The 23,217-nt window shown below is 43.3% G+C and overlaps 1 protein-coding gene across 2 annotated transcripts in view; it reads left to right on the top strand.

The window, feature by feature from the left end:
- The window catches only part of SEC63 (SEC63 homolog, protein translocation regulator), a 118,382-nt gene that overhangs the window by 69,943 nt on the left and 25,222 nt on the right, over positions 1 to 23,217 (top strand). For both annotated transcript variants that reach the window (XR_010599571.1, XM_008164915.4), the window contains exons 9-14: positions 1,400 to 1,494; positions 2,710 to 2,842; positions 11,960 to 12,052; positions 15,255 to 15,409; positions 16,469 to 16,616; positions 18,439 to 18,521. Coding sequence is in view for 1 of the 2 variants with exons in the window: in XM_008164915.4 (XP_008163137.1) it covers positions 1,400 to 1,494; positions 2,710 to 2,842; positions 11,960 to 12,052; positions 15,255 to 15,409; positions 16,469 to 16,616; positions 18,439 to 18,521 (707 nt within the window). In the remaining variant the exon portion in view is untranslated. The remainder of the gene's footprint in view (positions 1 to 1,399; positions 1,495 to 2,709; positions 2,843 to 11,959; positions 12,053 to 15,254; positions 15,410 to 16,468; positions 16,617 to 18,438; positions 18,522 to 23,217) is intronic.

Raw genomic sequence — 23,217 nt, 5'->3', positions numbered from 1 at the left:
ATCCTGGAGAGACACTATCTAAATCCCATTGTAACAGTTCTGTAGACCTTAGCACAAAGAATAATATGAAAATGTATCTGTTTGCCTGAAAATTTCCTTTCTTCGAGTAATAAGGTCCACAGGTTTGTCCCACCTTGGAGACAAATGGATCATCCAGAGTAGAGATGGAAATTGACATCCAACTATTTAGGTGTGGTCATTAGGTTGAATTTACCATGCCCTGTAGCAGAAGGAAATTTATCTTTTTTTCCTTCAAAGTATAGTTAACTCTCTAATGTGCGAAATTAGGTTTGAAAGGAAATTTTCAGGTAAGGATAGCTAAGTCTTCCTGGCTTCATTAAAGGAATTCCTGCTTTCCATGTGTAAGGAATTAGTTTGTAGAACTACTTTTTACAGCAAAGGGTTCGTCTAATTTAATCATTAAAAAAACTAGTACTTAACAATATTTGTTTTAGAATTAAAGGTTCCCAGAGACTTGAAAAAACTAATCTAGTCACTTTATCTTGGCTTCAAACAGAACCATCCCAGTGTAGAGCTGACTCCCAATTTGAAGGATAGGCAGTGTAGCTTTACAGAATGTCATGCCTGTGTGCTGTAAATTTTCGAAAGCTGACTTCTTGAACCTTATCTTGCATGGCTGGGCCTATCTCCCCATTCCTGGCATTGCAACCAGGAACATGAGGGTCACAGCACCACTGTGGTTTGGCCAGTTTAAGTCAGAGTGGCGGCATGATCTCTGCACCAGGCTGCAAAGCCCAGACTGAGGAGCTGGGCCCAGCTCCACAAGACTGGAGCCACCAGTTCCGGGTGATTTCTGTGCGTGCACAAATCCCTTGCTAAAGCTTGAACAGAAAATGTCAATGAAAACAATATTTCCCTCTCCCCTGCCCTTTGTACACCACCTTTTTGAACTTTAGGAGGTTCAGAGAGACAGCCCCAGCCACTTCAGTTGATGTGCTTATGCAAACTTCCCCTCACATTAGAAGACTCCCTGCACAGCAGCTTCAGCTGTTGTTAGGGGGATGGGACCAGGGACTTTTGCTGTCTTTGGGGCTGCAACTATGTGACAAGTCTACTTCTTTTAAAACCATCAGCATATCCTGCTAGATGTGATATTGTGTGGAAAGCCCATCTTGCAGCCCAGAGCTGCTTTGACTGATTTTTGTCAGGTGTTACTCCAGAGGCAGCTGTAACATTGGAGGCAGTATTGGGTCTACTGAATATCTTACTCAGAGTAGGGATTTGCTCCTGATATGGTGGGATTGAAATAGCTGGGAGTTTTCTGGTTGAAGACACTGAAAAGTCACTCATCTGGCATAGTGGGATCTTAATTTCAGGAAGTGAAATTCTAGAACTTTGTGTTTACTTGGCTGTACTTTGTCCCCAATTATCTTTGCAGGGCTTATAATGGTTTTAGCAGGAGCCTCTGAATTTGACCCTCAGTATAACAAAGATGCTACAAGCAGACCAACAGATAACATTCAGATACCTCAGGTTAGTTAATCCTGAAAGATGCTTCACTATTGTGAGAACCAAAGACTTAAAAGGGGGAGTTGGTTAGGCTTTTAGATTGGCTGGCTGGTTGGTATCCATTCCGGTCCTCAAAGGTTCTGGACCCACATTGCTTATTGAAAGAAAACTACATTTAATAAAACACTTAAAGAAAAATAAAATCAAGCGATGTCACCAAAGCTAAGCTCCTATTATTAATAATATTAAACTAAACTGAAAATGAAGCATTACAACAAATCAGGATCAACAGATCAAACAAGTTAGCCCATATTGGATGGGAGTTAAGTCATTGAATTAGTTATATCAAATTAACACTAAAAATAATCAATCCTTAAATTCAAAGGGATAATTTAAGAAGTTGGCTCTCCCTTTGGTTACAAATGCCAACTAAAGAATTTTATCAAAGACCATCAAATCTATAACTTAAATCTGGTTAAGTATCTTAATACTGAAACCAAATTATTATCTAATGTTTGAACCACCATCTCAAAGCCAATATAAAGCTTCATTCTCAAACTTCAAATCTTGTGAAGTGACTAACCCTTCTCTCCCCTCTGGGTCGCTAAAAGATATTATATTGGAACCATGCAGCTTGTTCCAGTTATGTTCAAATTAGGTCGTCCTTAACTAGCATCAATTTGGAAAAGTCCATCTTAAATCAGTAATTTTAAAAAACTGTTTTGCATACCCCAGGGACTGTTTCCCCACATATATAAAAGCTGGCATGGTCTTATCTGGGTGACAGGTATTAAGATGAAATTATGTCACCAGTTTACAGAAAGTTTAATATAAAAACTTTATAAAAGTAGCTGATTGGAATAAATCCTAGTAACAAAGCCTATCACTCAACATTAGTCAACAAAATTAAAAATAAATTCAAGCTTATTTTCAGTTTCATCATCCCAGTTTCTTCTTGGCTAATCTAAAAACAAATATTCTCATTCTTGGAAACGAGGCATTTAAGGTATAGTTCTGTTTTGGAACAGGGCTATAAATCAAATGTCTGTTCTTCTGCAATCTTCATCTTGACAGAGAAAAGTTACTTAAAAATTTATCAAGATGAAACCCATTTGAAATATAAAGTTTAAATTTGTATATAAGGTCTTTATATTGATACAAGCTGTTTTCCTTATGCTATGTTTATCATTTTGGTACTAAAATAGCCATTTGTATGTGTAATTATTCTGTTTCCTTTAGCTAATCAGAGAGCTTGGAAGCATTAATTTAAAGAAGAATGAGCCTCCACTTACCTGCCCTTACAGCTTGAAAGCCAGAGTTCTCTTACTGGCTCATCTTGCCAGGATGAAAATTCCTGAGACACTTGAAGAAGGTAATTATGATTCTACTCTTTAAAAGGCTCTTTAGGAATAAAGACATCACATGTTGCGTTGTTTGTAAATTTACTTGTTTTGGTCCAATTAGACACTTTTTGACTATTGTCAGTTTCAAGGTTAACTACACCTTTGACCCCCACCCCCTTCTTGGTCCCTCTTGAGGCATCTACTTAATGTTTTAGGCTTTCCAGCTGTCACCTCTCTTCAGGTGGAGAGCTGAATCTTTCTTCTTTCTGACTGGGAGCTGCAGAGCCACCTGTCTTGCACTGTGATATCTCCAGCAAGCCAGTCTGCTCATGCTTTGCTTTCTCTTTGAGGGCTATGAATATCGTATTGCTAGCAGTTACACTTTACCACATAGCTTTTTCTAAGCAAGCACCTCTATTCTTAAGGTAAAAGCATTATAGAGAAAACACATTTAAAAACACTAGAAGTTCCTATACACATGCTAAAAGTTTACCAGAGGCTGCCCATTGGGGTCCTAGTAGGCCGAAGTCTTTCCAGCCCTTCCACAAGGGTAGAGGCCCTTGGACAGGAAGGGCCTGTCCATTTACTGGATCAGAAAGAAGGCCCTAAGTCAGTTTAATCCCAGCCTTTTTATATCAAACATCCTTTTTGTTTTTTGGTCTCTTGAAAACCCAGTTTGAGCCAGTTTATGCAAGGCTCCCCACAGGGTGGTATCTCTTTGGAGATATTTACAACCTAAGTGTTTTACCTTAATCACCCTTCACTGTTTTTAGTTCTTGATGGAGCTGTGGCAACCCTTCCTACCCCAGAGTTGCATACAATATCTGCCCACAGAAATACATAAACTTAATACAATATGGTCCCCAAAAGGTATTGTATGAGGTGGCAGTGTGTCATACACAATAATCTATATGCTATGTGATAACTGTTTCAAAATAAACATATCTTAAACTGACTGAGTTTGTGGCTCTCTTTTTTCCTTCAGCTAAGCACAGAATGCTCATACCCATGTTTAAAACGTAGATCGCTGGTGTTTATTTCAATCAAAATGAAAATATTCTTTTGAAAAAGAATAAAATTTGAAACTCTCTTTAAAATGAGTAGTAGGTGGAATTATACCACCATGTTGGAATAAATCCAACGTGGTGGTATAATTGCTTCCCCAAAAATTTAACTTTCCTTGGTTTTGGGTTTTTTTCTGGTGTTTTTGTTTGTTTTGTTTTGTTTTGAGAGAGGATGTATGGAGGTGGGGAGAGACGGAGGAAGAAAAGATCAGAATTCTAAAATGGTAGTTATATTAGAAGGTCACATATCACATTTTTTAAAAATTCTCTTTTTGTGTTACTTCATGTATGCAGGAAGCCTGAAAGCTGTCTTTGGAGGTCAGAATAGATTAACACAATGGTCTCTTCTGGATTTACAGCATATACTTTATAGATATTTTTTCTTCTGCTTGTTTTTTAACCTTAGAAATATCAGAAATGTAAATCTGATCTCCCCTATGATCAATGGAATACTTCTTGGGAGGGTCTCAGATGTATATTGCAAGTTTCATGCTTTATAGTTTTAAGGAATGTGGGTGTTTTAAACTTGAACAAATGCATCCTTTCAAACAAGTATCTGTGAACCATTGGAATTAGATGTGTTTAACAAAAGTGAACAGTTATCCTTCAAGTGATTTCACACATCTATGTTCCACTGTAGGTCTATGTGCCCTCAGTGTCAGACTTTTGTCAGCTGTACCATCAGGTGGGCCGGCCTCCACTATTCTCATGTGCCAAGCCAAGGGAATAAAGGGGCATGGTCGCCACCTCCCTCTAAATTTCTTATTGACTGTAGTGAGAGTTGGAGCTCTGTTGCTCTTGAGCTTTGGTTAACCAGTCTTCAAAATAAATTATGTTGAACATCATTGTAGCTTAAATTTAGTGTAGTTAGTAAAGTAGTTAATTGGGATTTAATGTGTGGCAATCCCCAGGTTTCAAACCATGTTCCATGTGCAGGGCTGTGATCCTTGTTAGTGACACATGCAAAAAGTTGCCTAATCTGATTAGGTGAGGAACATGTGAGGGACAATGTCCTATTTTTACCTCCTTCCCAACAAGAACAAAGGGATTTCTGCCTTTAAAGTACATCTTCTCAATAAGGCAACATGAGCCTCTTCACTGCCTGAATCTGATGGTGAGAGGCTGGAGAGTTCATCCAAAAAGAGTGCCACGCAGCTTCCTTAGCCTGAAATCCAAAATCGAGTGAGAAATGTCATTCATCTTCTTCTGCAGCCTCCTTGAAGCACTCAAAACCCTCCTGGTTCAGAGACTGATGGACTTTAAGAGTCTCACTCTTCTTCTCACAAAAGGCTCTGAAAAAGTCCTCCGGTGCAGAGGCAAGGTCTGGTTGTAAGCACTGACGCTCACCGATGTTGTCTGAGGTGACACTGTTGATTCTGGCTCCACTGGGGCAATCAAGACTGCTGCTTTCACCCCTGCTGGAGAGATCTTCGACCCAACGCTGTCAGGTCCAGCACCGCCAGTGTTAGTGGCCAAACACTTACCTCCTCTCTTGGTGCAGTCAATGACATAGGCATTCTTGATGACAAGAGATCTTGTGTCTCCACCTCTCATGAACTTTCACTGTTGCATTGTCCAATCCCAATCATCTCAACTTCATCATCACTGTTGACTTCACTTACCACTACAATACTGGCAGTTCCATCCACTTCATCAATGCATGCTACATCGGCCCCACCAGCATAATGTGTGTCAACTCACCTGTCTGCATTCTGACTTCCTTATCCACTGGCACTGTCAGCTACATCTTTGACTTTGATACCTTTGGGACAGCACCATGTATCACCGCTGCTGTGCCTACACGGATTCTTCTACCATTTATCGAGAGGTTAGGTTTCCTCCTCCTCAGAGTCTGACCATGATTCCATATTTCCAGCAAGGTCTTTCAGCTCTTCATGCAGACAACATTCTAGAAATATCCAACCCCTAGAGCAAGAACGTTGTTATAATGATTCCTTACTGTGGTACCCTTCACCATAGGCAGTACAAAGACTGGACTGACAAATTTATTAGAGCATAAGCTTTCGTGGACTACAGCCCACTTCTTGGAAAGGAAGATGATGTCTGTCTGTATCTGTACGAGTTTTTTCATGAGGTTGATGGATTTCCACTCCATACGGCTAAATGCAGTGCCTTGCATAATGACAGGTTTCAGAGTAGCAGCCGTGTTAGTCTGTATCCGCAAAAAGAACAGGAGTACTTGTGGCACTTTAGAGACTAACAAATTTATTAGAGCATAAGCTTTCGTGGACTACAGTCGCTTATGCTCTAATAAATTTGTTAGTCTCTAAAGTGCCACAAGTACTCCTGTTCTTTTTGCGGATACAGACTAACACGGCTGCTACTCTGAAAGACTGGACTGTTCTCCTTGGCCTTATTGGGCCTCTTGGTCTGCTTCAAGAGCATCTAGCCCCCTGTGGGCCACTCAGTCCAGGAGAAAATCATCATCTTCTGTACTTGTAGTACCTAGAGAAGATCCTCCTCCAAGTCCACAACCTCCCTCTTCATTGGAGCCCACAGAGGAAGAGGAGACTAGGAAGAAGCCCCTGGAGTTTTCCCATATATTTCTTCTTCTTTCCTGGATGAGGCCATAACCCAGAGTCCACATCCTCTTCCTGAGAACTTTAAGGTTTTTTAGGACCTTGTTAGGAGAGTGGCAAGATCTCTGGGGATGCAGGCAGAACTTGTTCAAGACAACCCACACAAACTACTGGACATTTCACAAACTCCTGCTCCAGGAAGGGTTTCTCTTGCCATTAATGTAGCCTTGCCAGAGCCTGCAAAGACCCTTGTGGCAGAAACCAGTCTCTGTTCCACCCACTGTCAAAGAGGTAGATGATGCCAAATCCTCCAGCAGTAATTTGAGTGTTTCTTTACATACCCCATTCCAGATGCTAGTGGCCACAGAAGTAGTCTCCTCCTAAGGCTAACTTAGAGACTGGACCTATGTGGTAGCAAGACTTATACCACCATGAGCCTTCAAATGAGGGTGTCAAATTAACAGGCATTGTTATCCAAATATACCTTTTATTAACTGGTCAGCAGTTTTCATAATTTGTGGACAAACTGCCCAAGGAATGTAGGAATCACTTTTTGGCTATGGTATCCAAAGATCATCTCACTGCTCACACACCCCTCCAAGCAATTATCACGTCACTTTCAATGGTTACAGCTATTTCAATGAAATTGATCTTCCTAGCTGCAGGCCTCTGGCATCCCAAAAGAGCTACAAAATACAAGAGAAGGTCTACTGTTTTGAAGGTGCTAAATCATTTTCCTGGAAGAATGATGTCACAATGTACACTTTTAAGAGATTCTTGTCCCACCCTTTGTTCACTGGGTGGCTACACCCGAGTGACAAAGGGAAAGCAGTTGAAGCCCCAAACGCAGTATAGAACCAGTATAGCAGAGACCTTAGGATGCCTCTTGAAGGAGATCCAATTGTGACATCTAGGAGGCTTAGAACAGTCTGAAGCAAGCCCTTCTCACCAACCGTCAGTGGCTTCAAAACAGTCATTCCAACATCTTGATCAAGGACAGCATACTAACCATGTCTCTTCTTCTACATCAGCAGTTCTCAACTCGGGGTCCGCCAGACGTTACAGGGGGTCCTCAAAACCCCTGCCCCTCAGGGCTGAAGCCAATAGCCCTGCGCCTTGGAAGCTAAAGTCCTGAACCCTGGTGCCCTGCAGGGCAGAAACTCTGAACTGCCAGCCCCACAGAACAGAAGTCCCCTAGCCCAGCGGGGCTGAAGATTCCAGCCCCATAGAGCTAAAGCCCGGTGCCCCATGGGGCAGAAGCCCTGAGCCCCAGTGCCCTGTGGGGCAGAAGCCACCAGACCCACAGGGTTGAAGCTCTGAGCTCCCCCGTCCTCCATAGCTGAAGCCTGGAGCCCTATCACCCTCTGCTGGATCCTGGAATTTTTATAGCATGTTGTGGGGAGGCCTCAGAAAGAAAAACATTGAGAACCCCTGTTCTACATGCAGATCCTCCATTTACGAAGCACCTACCTCTCTTTTACACTGCATGGGCAGATTATATCAGACAAGTGAGTATTCAGCACAGTAAAGAAGGGATATGTTATCTGGTTCATCTCCTTCCCTTTCACCAACCCACCTTCCCTGTCCCTTTTCAGGGACCCATTTCACAAGGCTGTTTTACATCAAGAAGTAACTGGAACTGGGGGCAATGGAGGAAACTTCTTATCAACACACACGGAAAGTTTCTATTCCCTCTACTTTCTGATTCCCGGAAAGCAAGGTAGTCTTTGACCCATTCTGGACTTAATAAGGCTGAACAGATTTATTGAAAAGATGACATTCAGAATGATCATCCTGGCATCTGTTATCCCTTCCTTGGAGATTGTTATGCTGCCCTTGCTGTGTAGAATACTTACTTTTACATGGCCACAGAAAATTTCTTTGATTCCCGATAGACTACTATTACACGCTACTTCGGCCTGTCCTCAACCCCAAGCAGTTCATAAAGTATATGATGTTGGTCGCAGTCTAGGAATTCAAATATTTCTGTACCTAGACAACTGGCTAGTTTGGGGAAGGTCGAGGTGCCATATCTAAAACAATATCCTTGTCATCAGACATGTGTTCTTTTGTCTAGCTCTAAACCTGATTGTAGAGAAATTGATGCTGCAGCCAACAGAGAAAATAAATTTTATAGGGTTGGATCTTGATGCTGCAACTGCCATTGTTTACCTCCTGACGGACAGGTTCCAATCCATAGTCTCTCTGCCAGAGAACCTCAAGTTCAAGACAAAGACAGCAGTGTATTTGTATTTTCAGCTGTTGGGAGACGTGGCCTCATGCACCTACTATGTGATTCAGCATGCCAGACTTCACCTCAGATGTCTGTAGGCCTGGTTTCGCTCCGTATATCTGAACAGACATTCACTGGATATGCTGATGGGTGTACTTGCACGAGTGCTTCAGTCCTTGAATTTCTGCTTAGGCTCTCCAAATGTATTCAGAGAGGGTTTCCTTTCTTACCACCAGAACCAGCTATGACTCTGGTAACAGCTGCATTCACAAAGGGCTTGGATGTGGGGGAGACACATCTGGGTCAACTTCAGGCTCACATATTTGGGTGCCTCAGAAAGTTTAGCTCCATATAAACGTGCTGAAGCTTTGAGCCATTCATTGGGCCTGCAAAACATTCATTACCACCATTGGGGTCAACTGAGTCACGTTCTCCCCAACAGCATCACTGCTATGTTTTATCTGAACAAGCATAGAGGTGTAGGGTTGCCTCAAATGTGCCAAGAAGAGATCACCTTGTGCAACTTCTATATAAAGAACAATATCTCCCTAATGGACTTTCACCTTCCAGGAGTGAGGAACACTGTTGCGGATTCTCTCAGCAGGATCTTAGACTATCATGACAAGTGGCCAATAAAGCGGGACATTCTGCAGTCGATCTTTCATCGACAATAGATCTCTTTGCAATCAACCTGAATAACAACTGCAGGAGGTCCTGTTCCAAAGCAGGTTGTGGTTGGGATTCTGTGACAAGTGCCTTTCTTCTTCCCTGGTCGAGCTATCTGCTGTACACATTCTCTCCAATCCTGATTCCCAGGGTGACGAGGAAGCCAAAAAGAAACAAGGCAATCATAATCCTTGTAGCAGCTGCCTGGCCAAGGCAGTATTGCTATCTGGACCTACATCAACTCTGAATTCAACCACTCATAGGTTGAGGTTTGCTTATCTCAGAATTGCAAACCAAGCTGCAATCTCTTCACTTTGTGGCATGGACAATCTCTGGTTGAGCAACGAGATGAGAGTCTGCTCTTGAGATGTCAGAGCCATTTAGGTGAACAGCAGAAAGGATTCCAGCAGAACCACATATGCAGCAAAATGGAGGTTTTCAGTTTGAGCAGAATCTTATCAGTTATCATGAGAGTACAGAAATTAGACCTATATTGGATTACCTATTGCACCTGAAATCTTCTGGTCTCTATCAGTTTAGTGAGACTCCATGTAGCAACTATTTCTGCAGTATGCCCACCAATGGATGAGTTTTCTATCTTTTTACATCCATAGGTGTATAAATTTGAAAGGGCTTATTCACAGGAACCCTTCTGTCTAATCCAGGACCATCATGGGATCTGAATTTGGTATTGTCTCTTTTTGATGGGTTTCCCCTTTGAACTTTTGGCAACAACATCTTTGTCCCTGCTAAAAAAGAAAATAAAGCATTTTTGGTAGCAATTACTTTTGCAAGGAGGGTGTCGGCGCTCCAGGCGCTTGTAGCTGACCCTTGTTTTACAGTACTCCACAAAGACAGTGTCTTGCTTAGACTAGATCCAAAATTTACGCCTAAAGTGTTCTCTGCAGTCTACTTCTAACCAGACTATTCATCTCCCAGTGTTCTTTCTGAAACCTCATTCTTCCAAGGCTGAAGAAAAATTTCATACCTTAGATATTCAGAAGCTTCTGGCATTTTTACCTGGACCACATAGTCTTTCAGTCTATGTCCACACTGTGATAAAAGACCTCTGGCTGGCCCAGGTCAGCTGACTTGGGCTTGCAAGGCTCAGGCTGCCGGGCTATAAAATTGCAGCATAGCTGTTCAGGGTTGGGCTGGAGCCCAGGCTCTGTGACCTTCCTCCCTCGTGGGGGTCTTAGAGCCCAGACTCCAGCCCAACCCTGAACAGCTACGCTGCAATTTTTAGCCCCACAGCTGGAGCCCTGTGAGCCCAAGTCAGCTGACCTGGGCTCTGAGACTCGATTCTGTGGGTTTTTATCACAGTGTAAATGTATCCTCAGATTTCCCCTAGACTTTTTGTAGCCCATGCTGACAGGACTAAAGGGCAACCTGTTACAGCCTGCATATTTCACACTAGATTTCTGAATGTATCAAGCTTTGTTACAATCTGCCAAAGGTATGTCTTCTGCCAAGGATAACACCTCCACTCCACTAGGGCTCGTTCTGCTTCATTAGCTTTTCTGAGCAACATTCCTCTAAGTGGACGTTTGCAAAGCAGCAACGTGGTCATCTGTGCATAATGTCTTTAGACACTATGCTATTACTTAAGCTTCCAGAGATCATGTAAACTTCAGCAAGTCAGTATTGCGGTCTCTCTTCAAGTAGTCTAAAGTCCCACCACCTGTAAGGAAACTGCTGGTGAATCACTTACAATGCAATGTATATATTCACAATCACTTGAAGGAGAAAAGACCGTTACTTTACATGTACGGTAGCTGTTCTTTGAGATGTGTTTTGCATAAGAGCTTTTCACGACCCTCCCACCTTCCCCATTACTTCGGGCTTAGCTTACTGATCGTATGAAGGAATGGAGAGGGAGGCAGTGAGCATGCCCACTTCATCTGCTTGGTTCGACACATGGCAATAGCAGTGATGCATATGCTGCCTGCTGGTACAGCTGGCAAAAGTCACAATTTGAGTGCATTGGGCACACATACATCTGTCGTGGAATGTATATGTGCAACACATATTGAAGAACAATTACTATACGTGTAACTAAACATCTTTTTTAAATAGTCTGACTAAAAATCCCTTTCCTTCTTGGTTGCTCCATTTTCAGTCTGATTCTTGTGATGTCATAATTTCTCTAGTTCTCTGTAGTGTCTTCCAACATGTGATGATTTAATTTCTGTTGTAAAATACAAGTAGAAAAAACTTTGATTTAAAAACCTTTCAGGCCTTGACATGGAAGAGTCAAAAAGAGCATAAACCTATTTTTTTCCTTAGTGTGTAACCTTTAAGAGTAATATTTTTTTAAAAGTTCGTTTAAAATGACATTCTAAATGTTGTTGTCTGACTTTTATTGAAATGTGTAACCTTTGTGAGAATTCTTATATAAATACTTCTGAATTGTTGGAAGGTGGTGGGAGTTGAGTGTGACCAGCATCTGGCAGATTCAGACCCATTGTGGTTTAAAATACACGTATGTTAGACAATTGCATGGAGAGAAGAAAAAGAAATAGGGGGTGGGACTGAGTAGGTGATTTTATAAATAACAGTGGACAGAGGTGGGATGGACACAGTTAGAGAAAATAGTGAGTAAGCAGAGAATCTGAGGGTTTTATCAAATCATTCATCTTGCAGATCAGCAATTTATCCTGAAAAAGTGTCCTGCTTTACTTCAAGAAATGATTAACGTAATCTGCCAGTTAATAATAATGGCGCGTAGCCGTGAAGGTAAGGAAGAAATCTTATTATATTGTATTTAAACTAGAAAATCTCACTCTTTATTGGGCCTGCCTTTAAAGAGTTGCTGAGCTTATGGGAAAACATTGCTATTGTATATTTAGATATTTCTCATCCCCTTATGTCAGTGGTGAGCAATCTGCAGCCCGTCAGGGTAATCTGCTGACGGGCCGTGAGACGGTTTGTTTACATTGACCGTCTGCAGGCACGGCCGCCCGCAGCTCCCAGTGGCCACGGTTCGCTGTTCCCAGCCAATGGGAGCTGCAGGAAGCGGCGGCCAGCATGTTCCTGCAGCCCGCAGCTCCCATTGGCTGCAGACTGCGAACCACGCCCCCTGGGAGCTGCGGGCGGCCGTGCCTGCAGACGGTCAATGTAAACAAACCGTCTCACGGCCCGTCAGCAGATTACCCTGACGGGCTGCAGATTGCCCACCACTGCCTTATGTTCTCAATGGAAAAGATCTTTCTGAAGAATTACGCCTCCCATGCTTCCCCATTTGCACTGTAAGGGTGTGTCTACACTTGGAGCTCGGAAGTAGACATCATGTTAGCTTATATTGAGCTAGTGTATGGTAATACAGTAATTCCTCACTTAACATTGTAGTTATGTTCCTGAAAAATGCGACTTTAAGCAAAACGATGTTAAGCAACATTAAGCGAATCCAATTTTCCCATAACAATTAATGTAAATGGGGGAGTTAGGTTCCAGGGAAATTTTTTTTGCCAGACAGAAGGCATTATATACATTTTAAATAATTTTAAACAAGCAATTTAATACAGGTATTAACCAGGCTGACAGCCCCCATCAGGTCCCCTCTCTCCCTCCCCGCATCTCCTACCTACTGGTGGACCCCGCGGATCAGCGCCTTCCCCCTGCTCCCTCTGCCTCCTGCCCGGGGCAATCAGCTGTCTTGTGGTGTTCAGGAGGCTGGGAGGAGGAGCGAGGACGTGGCGCACAGCCTCCACCCTCCCTCCCCTGCCTCTTGAATGCGGCAAACCAGCTGATTGCTGCGGGCAGGAGGCGGGGGGAGCAGGGGGAAGGTGCTGATCCGTGGGGTCTGGTGGCGGGCGGGAGACGCTGGAGGTGGGGAGTAGGGGAGCTGATAGGGGGGCTGCCAGCCGTGGACAAAGCAGGCGGCCAAACGACGTTATAGCAGAGTATTGCACATCTTTAAACGAGCATGTTCTGTAATGGAGCAGGGACGTAACAAAACAACGTTAAGCGAGAGGACGTTAAGTGGGGAGTTACTGTACAGGCAGCGGTGAGTGGTGGCCCAGGCTAGCCACCCTTAGTACATACCAGTGGGGTCCGGGTAGGTTGTATTTGTTACCCGAAATTGGGCCAGCTAGTAAGCTTAGGGAGGACTAATGACCCACCAGAGTATGGCAGAAAGCAGCACGTTTATTATACTGATAGCTAAGCTATCTGATAGATACTGATAGCAAAAGAAAGCGGGGGGGGGTGGGGTCACACTCACACTCGCGTACTCATGCTCCCAGGACGGGCATGGCATTGGAGATGTCCAGATCCCTCAAGGTAAGTGTCCCACAGTGCAGCTATGGTGTGATTGAAGGTAAGTCTTCTTGAGGCACGATGAAATGCAACGCGGCGAACCACTGGCCAGGCGGTCTGGGCGAAGGGCCTTTACGGGAGATACAAGCTTGTCAGTGTACTACTGAGCACATGGCCCCTTCCCCTTTTAAGGACCTGCTCCGCATGGCCTATGACTAGAGATGACTTGTCCGCGTCTGGTTGGTCACACTCCACTTCAGACAGTGTCCATGCATTGGGTCTGTGAGCGCTGCTTAATTAGAGTCCCAGACACCTTGTCTACCTGGGAGCTCTTTTGATCTTCCAGCTGTTCAGGCAGCCCATTCATTCCACAAGCATTCCAGGAGGGAGGGGGAGGGGGAAAGCCACTTCACAGGTATTCAAAGAGGGAGAGGAAACAAAAGGGGGGGGAGGAAGGTGTAACAGACCTTTTGAACATACAGGTTATACAGAGCATATAGATCACTGCTGCTCCTACAACAGTATTTGGGCAACATACTTGAGCCACCATCCATGCTACCCTGGCTGCACTGCTATTTTTAGTGTGCTAGCTTAAGCAGAGCTAGCACAGATACACCTATGTGAGCTGGGAATCACACCTGGCTCCAAGTGTAGGTATACTTAAAGCAGTGAATATCCCCCTTTCTGTGTTATAACCCTCCCCTACACTGTCTTGTGATTGATTAATGCCTGATGACCCCATATCCCCGATGCATTGTGGCATTGCCATTCCATAGTAGAGTTACAGATCTTTGGAAAATAACAAGTGCATTGAGATGCACCCTCAATACCTGATCTCACCCCTTCGGTGACTCTAAGGTCTAGTCAGCATTTCAGTTATAAGTGCTCTGTCCTCTCCTTCAAATATAAGTATTAAAAATACTCTGCAAGAGAAGAATCATATATAAGTATTTGTAACATTACAAGCATTTTCTTTTTTTTACTTGTGGCTTAAAAAACACTGGTAAAACATAACCAGTTCTTTTGTGCACCTCCACTCAACTATTGTTAGGGCCCTTATTAACGTTTACAAGGTGTGTATATAGAGTATATATGGGACATTTATAAGCATATTTTCCCAATTTGTTTTTAAAAGAATACCAGTAACCTCCCCAAATTAATGTTTCAGTTAATTATTTTTAAAATGCTGCCGTCTCTCTGGAGGGATTTTGCAAAAATATTCTAAAGCAAACTAGTTAGTTTCTGTTATCACAGGAATTTGTAATCCTAGTGCTTAATCCTCTTATTAAAAATTAGAACTGAAAGCTGTTTGATTGTAATCAATAGGCAGGCTACCCCACCTCTCTCCTTGATGTCTTGATCAACCTATAATGGTTAGGAAAGAAATCATCCTCTCATACATCCCTTTGACTAGTTTGGCACAACCTGAAGAAAGAAAATTAACAGGCGCTAAATTGTTTGCTAAACTATACTGTAATAAATTTTATAGGAAGAGGGCCATCAATACTAGGCTCAAATGGTAACTATAAGCTTTACAATGCATATGACACTTTATACTGTAAGGTACATCTTTATGAACTTTTAAAGTTGCTGGGCTGATCAAAATATTTTAATTTAACATGTCCAAAGTATACTGGAAAAACATGTAAAAAATGATCTTGTAAAATTCATTCTCCCCAAGAAAGGGAGTTTCGTGCTCCATCATTGGGATCTTTGGAAAACTGTATGAAGCTTTCCCAGATGGCTGTCCAAGGGCTTCAGCAATTCAAGTCTCCCCTTCTGCAGCTCCCTCACATTGAAGAGGACAATCTTAGGCGAGTTTCCAATCATAAAAAGGTATAAAACTACAGATAATGCTCAGTCATTTTTATCTTTCCATTATCTCCTTTAACCTGCCTCTGTCTCTCACTAAGCAAACTTATTAATAGTTCACAGAATAAAAAGCATTTGTTCAGGAATGCAATACCTCATGAGTCCTTGTGCTTTATGTTCCTTAAACTGTATCACTGTTTGCCTTATAAATAAAAAGGAGAGTGACTATTCACCACAGGTAACAGGAGTTATGATCTGTGGTATGGGGTCAGGGCCGGTGCTACTATTAAGGCAAACTAGGCGGTTGCCTAGGGCGCCAAGATTTGGGGGCGCCAAAAAGCGGTATCCCCCAATTTTTTTACAGCGTTCCTCCCCGAGCATGCGGTCGCTGCTCCACTTCTCCCGCCTCCCAGGCTTGCAGCGCCAATCAGCTGTTTGGCGCCACAAGCCTGGGAGAGGAGGAGAATTAGAGCAGGGGCGGCGTGCTCGGGGAGAAGGCGGAGCAGAGGTGAGCTGCGGTGGGGAGGTGCCGCATGGCTCCCCGGCGGGGAGGGAAGCTGCCGCGGGTGGGGCACCTCAGGGGGGAGGGAAGCTGCCATAGGGCTGGGGGGGGGGGGGGGGCTCAAGGTGGAAATTTTGCCTAGGGCGCGAAACTTCCTTGCACCGGCTCTGGCTATGGTTAAGCATGGGATAGGTATACTGGACAAAACAGAACATCTTGCTTACTTTAGTAAGATCAGACTGTGCCCTCCAATAAAATATAATCTACAGTTTTTCGTGAGAGTGTAACTGAAATATCAAACCTCTGTTGAGTTAATTGCATAGTTCCTGAACCTACTTCTGAAGAAGGTACATTTTAGATACGATTATGGAGGAGTATCAGAATAAGAAAATGTAACAATTAATGGAACAGAAATTTAATTTCTACTTTATTTCAAGGTTTGTAATCCTTTTAGTGGGAATGAATCAAATAAACAATTTGCTTGTGTCAGCGCTGCTGTAATACACAAATGATTACATTAACTAGAATTTAGTTTTGTGAAATGTTCTTTAGTATTTTTCTTTTTTCTTTTTTTAACCAAGTTCAAAATCAAAAGTATCCAGGACATGGTGAGTTTGAAAGGATCTGATCGCCGCAACTTACTGCACTTCCTTGAAGATGAAAAATATGATGAAGTTATGGCTGTATTAGGTAGTTTTCCACATATCACCATAGATATAAAGCCACAAGGTAAGATGGGAGGTTGTTTCATTGCTGTATATGTCATCCCTCTTGACAATTTGATAGTCTGCCGGCAGTAAGCAGTGAGGACTCTGAAACCCCAATTCCTTACATTATTTATGTAACCTGGAAAATGGCAGACTTTTCTGAATGACAGGCTCTTGCACTTCAGATTTATAATTTGAGGAAAATGAAGTACATTAAAGCATCTTACATATTTCCAGGCCATCAGCAGTTTCCTCTAGAGGGACTGATGTAGCATTTAATTGTTTGATTTAGCATTGAAAAAGCAGCGTATAATAATGGTTGAGATGGCACTTTATTTTTAAACCTTTGTATCCTTTGCCTTGTAACATTAAAGAAAAAAGATGGCTAAGGATTTCATGCTTCTGCTTAGTCCAAATATCAAACTATACATTTTTTTATTTGAGACATTAAATCGAGACCCAGGTCATTAAAGAGTTGAGGGTATTTTTGTGAGAGGGAAGGTGTGTTAACCTTGTGTGATGAGTGTATTCTGTTTGGGATAACCACATAGTACTTGGCTAAAATTCACTATAGTTTCAATTGCATATGTTACTTTCCTTCACTTGCTCTCTGAAGTTACTGTGCTGTTAAACGATTGCCTTTAGGCTGCCTCTCAGTGGAAGGTGAACTGATCATTGGTCACCTTCCTCGCAAGGAATTTGAGATAAAGGTCAAAAATATTTGCATAGAATGGTCTTCCAAAATTTGTGTTTTCCAAAATCTGACACGTTTTGTTCAGCTAGCCTAGTGTTGGATTTGGCATATACATAGTCCTCAGTAAGGCATATGTACCTGGTGAACTTAAGTTTCAAATTGTAAAAATAAGTAAAAACAATATACCATGCACTTTCAAATCAGTATCTTACCTTTTCCAGTGGTTCGTGGGCACAGAGTGCTGTTGTTAATTGTGTTCATAATTGTCAGAGTGTCCTTGACAAACTTGTATCCCCATATGTTCTGGCAAGCTACGCCTCCCCACGCACATTTTGCATTTGACAAATACACATATTTAAGAAGTTGTGCCAAGGAGGATTTAACTTTTTGCTCCTCCCCAGATTAACTGTTTCTACTTCTAATTATAGGTAATGGATGTGTGAAAAACTATTTGAGGAATACTTTTATTTTTCATACCAGAATAAAAATGTAGTAGTTTTCAGTCAGTAGACTGAACATTCAACATTACTGCATTCTAAGATATGAACCCATATGTCTGCTGACCGTACTGTAGGTCTTCTGATCAATATTATAGTCAAACTATTCATTTCTGTTCCTTAATTCCTTTTCAAAAAGAGGGAGAAAAAATAAAGTGCATGACTCTTAATGCACCTTTGAAATTGAGATATTAATCATTCAAAGATCAGGAAAATCATAGTTATGGTTCCCAGAACAACTGTAACTTAGTCCCTTTGCTCATATGTGGTATTTTATAATATGAAAGTTTTATGTTTTAATATACAATGCTGCATAGTTATGGATGCTGTGGGAATCATAACTAACTTTGAATACCCTAACTTTCCTACAACTTAAATCACAACCTCAATGTTTACTTCGTGTAGTTTTATGCAGTTATTGATCCTCATTCTGTTAATGTATTCTAGGTAATAGAGACTGTTTAATGATGCAGATAAAAGTCTTTATTCTTGCAAATATTTTCAGATTATTTTCTGTTAAATATTCTCTGGAAGATTTGTGATTACACTGACACTTTTATCTGTCACTGAAGTAATGCTTAATTTAAAAAATAAATACGAAACTGATTAAGAAACAAAGGTTAAATGGAAGTATCACTTTTCTTTGACCTTAGTTTTGGATGATGAAGATAGCAACAATATTACAGTGGGATCACTAGTCACTGTTTTGATCACATTGACAAGGCAAACAATGACAGTAAGTAGTCAAAGTATTTACAATTTTGGATTAATTGCAAATGCATCATGATAACCTAGAATGTTGTGTTGGGGCTAGTTTCTTGATAATTTTGTGGTAATCGATTTAAAAACACCATTCTTGAATCAAGCTCTTCCATTGTCAAAACTGCTAACCCTCTCCCTCAAAAATTTTGTTTCATGTTAGAAATCTCACAGGTCACTCTAGTCACTACACTAGTCCATACCCGAAGGAAATAGCCTGCACCGGAAAGGTTATGGAGTAATTTTACCCTTGACCTCTTGATATGTTGACCAATAGCTTTTGCAGTAGTTCATCAATAATTCCAGTGGTTGCGCCTGTCATCTGAGTTAAGTAGTTAGAACGGTTAAGTTACTTTAATAGATTAATCAAATAGCAAAGGTACATCTTTTAAAAGATAAAAAGTTGCAGTTTATTTTTGTGTATGGTGGCCATACCACATAGATAAGGTTCTAGTCATGCAATGGTTGCAGGTTTGTAGAAGCAGAAGAATACTAGTGCCAAGAAAAGTTTCCATAGAAGAAGTTCAACTGAGTGCAGAGGTTTCAAAGTAACAGCCGTGTTAGTCTGTGTCCGCAAAAGGAACAGGAGTACTTGTGGCACCTTAGAGACTGTCTGTGTGTTTCACTCTATGCATCTGAAGAAGTGGGCTGTAGCCCACGAAAGCTTATGCTGACATAAATTTGTTAGTCTCTAAGGTGCCACAAGTACTCCTGTTCTTTTTGAGTGCAGAGGGTAGCCTAAACCACATGAAAACAGGCTGAATTTGGGCACTAGGTAGCTAACTTTGGAGGGGGGAATGAGCCAAACCTCAATCATCTAGACTTGCCAGGTGTATTATACCTTCATGAATATTCCATTTCCCAAACAATACTCCAACTTTTCCCCCCAAATCTGAAAATTAAAACCTAAAGGATTGCAATTTAAGGCTTGGTCTTTACTTAAAACTTAGGTTGACATAGCTATGGCGCTCAGGGGTATGAAAAATTCATACCTAACCCCTGGAGTATATGCAGGTAGATCACCAGAAGAATGCTTCCATTGACCTAGCTACCATTGCTCAGGTAGGTGGAATTCCTGCAGGGACAGTGAAATGCCTTCTGTTGCTGTTGTGTACACTACAGGTTGCAGCTGCATAGCTACAGCGCGATAGCACCCGTAGTGTAGACCTGGCCTAAGAAAGATGATCTGTGATTGGACATAAAAAGCAAACACTCATTTGTACAAACTGCTCTCAGGTTGATTCTGAAATGGAAATGTTCCACGAGGCAGACCACATCACTATGATTTACATGCCAATACCAATTTTGGCCTCTTCAGAAATACACAAAACAGGATGAGGTTTGCCAGAAAAGTCTCTGCCACCAACTACTTGCAAAAGGACCCTTCTTCCATAGGCCTTCTATCAGTGGATTTTCTGAGCCACAATCTCTGAGCAATGCATTTTTCTTTATCTGAAGTGGGTTTTTTGGTGAATTTATGGTACTCTGTCCCAAAGTTTTGTCATTAGTTCCTGGCCACCACCAGAAGTAATGGGCTTCCTCCCGCATCCATCATTGCTTGGTTAGCCTGCAGGATGCTTCTCTAGCTGACTCTTCCTTTTCTTTTTCAGTTGTTGTCTTTCCCAGTCTAAGCTTCTCATTGCAGGAGGCTGGCTGCAGTTGCTAATTTCCAAGCTAGCACTTCAGTTTACATAGTGTTGTTTCCAAGTTACCTTCAGCATTAGTTGATATTACAATCAAAGATTTGATACCATACGCCATGTCCCCAGAATTGTACAACAAAGCCCAGCACAATGATGGAAAAAGCCCACCCTCACTGGGTGCTACACCAGTTTTTCCTTTTTCATAGACCAGCCTAGAACACACGTGCACATATCTTCTTTTTTTTTTTTTTTTTTTTTTTTTTTTTGTAAACTGAGTTTTTAAATGTTGATCAAAGAATTGCTAGCTGACTAAAGAGCCATTCAAACATGATTCTCACTTGTAGTGGCTGAAATTTTTCATACGATGGCTGTTCAGCACTAACTTTGATATATGAAATGGGTCAGCGGTATGTGTCCAGCTTCTAATTGGTGTCCATGTCACAAAAATCACTGCCATAGTTGGCATTTTAGTTATTTGTGTTACCGTAGTACCTGGCATACACCAGGACTCTTCTGTGTTTGGCACTGTACAAACACACAACAGAAGGCCCAAAGAGCTTCCAATCTAAGTATAAGATGAGACAACAGATGTATACAGGCAGATGGGGGAGTTAAAAAAAAAGAAAAGAAAAACAGTGAGACAGTATTGGTCAGAATGATAAGCAGTGGTTTCTACACACTAGTCACCTACTGTTGGCAAAATTTTTGTAAGCATCACAGCAAAGGAGAGTTTTAAGGAGGGTTTTGAAGGAGAACTATGAGAGAGCTGGAGATGTTTTCCAGAGTGTCTCCCAAGTGTGTGGGGCGGCATGAGAAACTCGTGTTGGCAAAAACAACAAGGAGTCTGGTGGCACCTTAAAGACTAACAGATTTATTTGGGCAAAGCTTTCATGAGTAAAAACCTCACTTCTCAGCGAAGAGGTCACTGACAGAATAGGTTTGGCAGTTGAACTGTCCTTTCTCCTTCAGTGGGGTCCCTTCTGATTTAGGTTCAGGTGTAAAGTGACAACATGGTTTAGGGACACTTTCACCACTTCTGTACTTCCTTTTCTAAAGATATAGGACTTCTGTTTTCTTGTTGTAATTCTTCTAGCTTAGAGCTCTAAGTTCAGGTAAAAGTGGGCAGTAAAGGGTAGAGAAAAGCTGTCTCTTTGTCCATGGTTCTTATAAGTACTGTACATGAGCTAACATGGAAAAGCAGTTCACCGTAGCTGAATGCAAAATATTCACCTAAGCTATGTCTGCACTTTAAAACACAACAGCTGCAGCTGCGCTGCTGTAGTGCTTCAGCGTAGACATTCACCATAGCAACAGGAGGGTTCTCCTGCCATTGTAGTTCAGGAGTAGGGAACCTTTTTTCTATCGGGGCCACAGAAAAAATCAGTCGCAAGCCATACACAATCCTGCAGGGGATACGGAGGCTCGGTGCTTCCCCTAGGTTTCAGGGTGGGGCCAGAAATGAGGGATTCAGGGTGCAGGAGCGGGCTACGGGCTGGTGCAGGAGCGGGCTATGGGCTGGGGCAGCGGTTTGGGGTGCGGGAGAGGGTGAGGGCTCCGACTGGGGGTGCAGGCTCTGGGGTGGGGCTGGGGATGAGGAGTTTGGGGTGCTGGGGCCAAGGGGTTTGGAGTGTAGGAGGGGCTTAGGGCTGGTTCTGGGAGGGAGTTAGGGTGCGGGGGGGGGTTCCGACCTGGGTTCAGGGTGTTGGGATGGGAGTTTGGGTGTGGGAGGGGGTTCGGGGTGCAGGCTCCAGCTGGGCAGCACTTACCTGAGGCGGCTTCCAGTCAGCGGTGCAGCGGAGCTAAGGCAAGCTCCCTGCCTGTCCTGGCTCCGCACTGCTCCCAGAAGCAGCCGGCATGTCCGGCCCCTAGGTGGAGGGGCCAGGGGGCTGTGTGTGCTGCCCGCACCTGCAGGTGCTGCTCCGACAGCTCCCATTGGCCGGGAACTGCAGCCAATGGGAGCCAGTGCTGGGGGCGGGGGCAGCACGCGGAGCTTCCCTGATCTCCCCTCCGCCCACAAGCTGCAGGGGGACTGGGGAGGGCAGTGCCGAGGCTCAGAGCTTCTGGCCTCCGGCGCAGACACATGCCGCAGGCCAGATTAAATTAGGCAGCAGGCCAGATCTGGCCCGTGGGCTGGAGGTTCCCCACCCCTGCTGAGGGTTAGGTCAGCATAGCCGCATCTCTCAGGGGTGTGGATTTTTGATACACCTGAGAGACGTAGCTATGCTGGTGTAAATTTTCAGTGTAGACCAGCCCTCAAAGTATGAAGACTACAAAGAGGAATCACTGTCAGTATAGAGAAGAACTGCCACATTCTTATGAGCAAAGAGACTTAGGCCTTGTCTACACTACACAGTTTTGTCGACAAAAGTCAGCTTTCGTTGAGAAGACAGTGGAGGCGTAGACACTGAAATGTTCCTCCCACCAATGTAATTCATCAGCGATGCTGACATAATAAAACCACCTCGACAAGAGGCGTAGGACTTATGTCGGTGTAGCTAGGGTAAGGCAGTGTCTGTGTAGACACTGTTCTTTACATCCCCCTGTTGGCTGTCGTTGTTGTCAATTTTATGGTTCCTGAGCCGTGAAATTGACAAGAAAGCCAGCTCCCCAGCCTGGCTGCTGCCAGGTCTCTGCTCCAAGCTGGGCTGCCACCCAGGCTTCTGGCTTGGTCTGCCACCTGGGCTCCCCGCTGGCATCCGTGCTGCCCTCCAGGGTCCTGGCTCCCTGCTGGGAGCACGGCAGCTGACCAGACTTCCAGGGTGGATCTCCCTGCCGTAGGCAAGAAGCCCCGGGCAGTTTCCCCTGCCCCCGCAGCTCCTCTCTGGGAGCAGGAAGGCAGGAAGCCCCCAGTGGCTGGTGAGAAGCCCTGCGCCACTGCCCCCCAACACCTGTCTGGGAGCGCGGAGGCGAGAACCCCCGAGGGGCTGCCACCTTGCTTCTGGCTGGGAGCGCGGAGGCGAGACATCCCAGAAAGTAGCCAAGCTCCCAGTGGGGAGCTGCACGAAGCTGAGAGTCCTGGCTCTCAGTCCC

This window comes from Chrysemys picta, chromosome 3, assembly GCF_011386835.1.
Source record: "Chrysemys picta bellii isolate R12L10 chromosome 3, ASM1138683v2, whole genome shotgun sequence".
Taxonomy (NCBI): domain Eukaryota; kingdom Metazoa; phylum Chordata; order Testudines; family Emydidae; genus Chrysemys; species Chrysemys picta.
The sequence above is the reverse complement of the archived record's forward strand: the minus strand, read 5'-3'. Positions and strand labels throughout refer to the sequence as shown.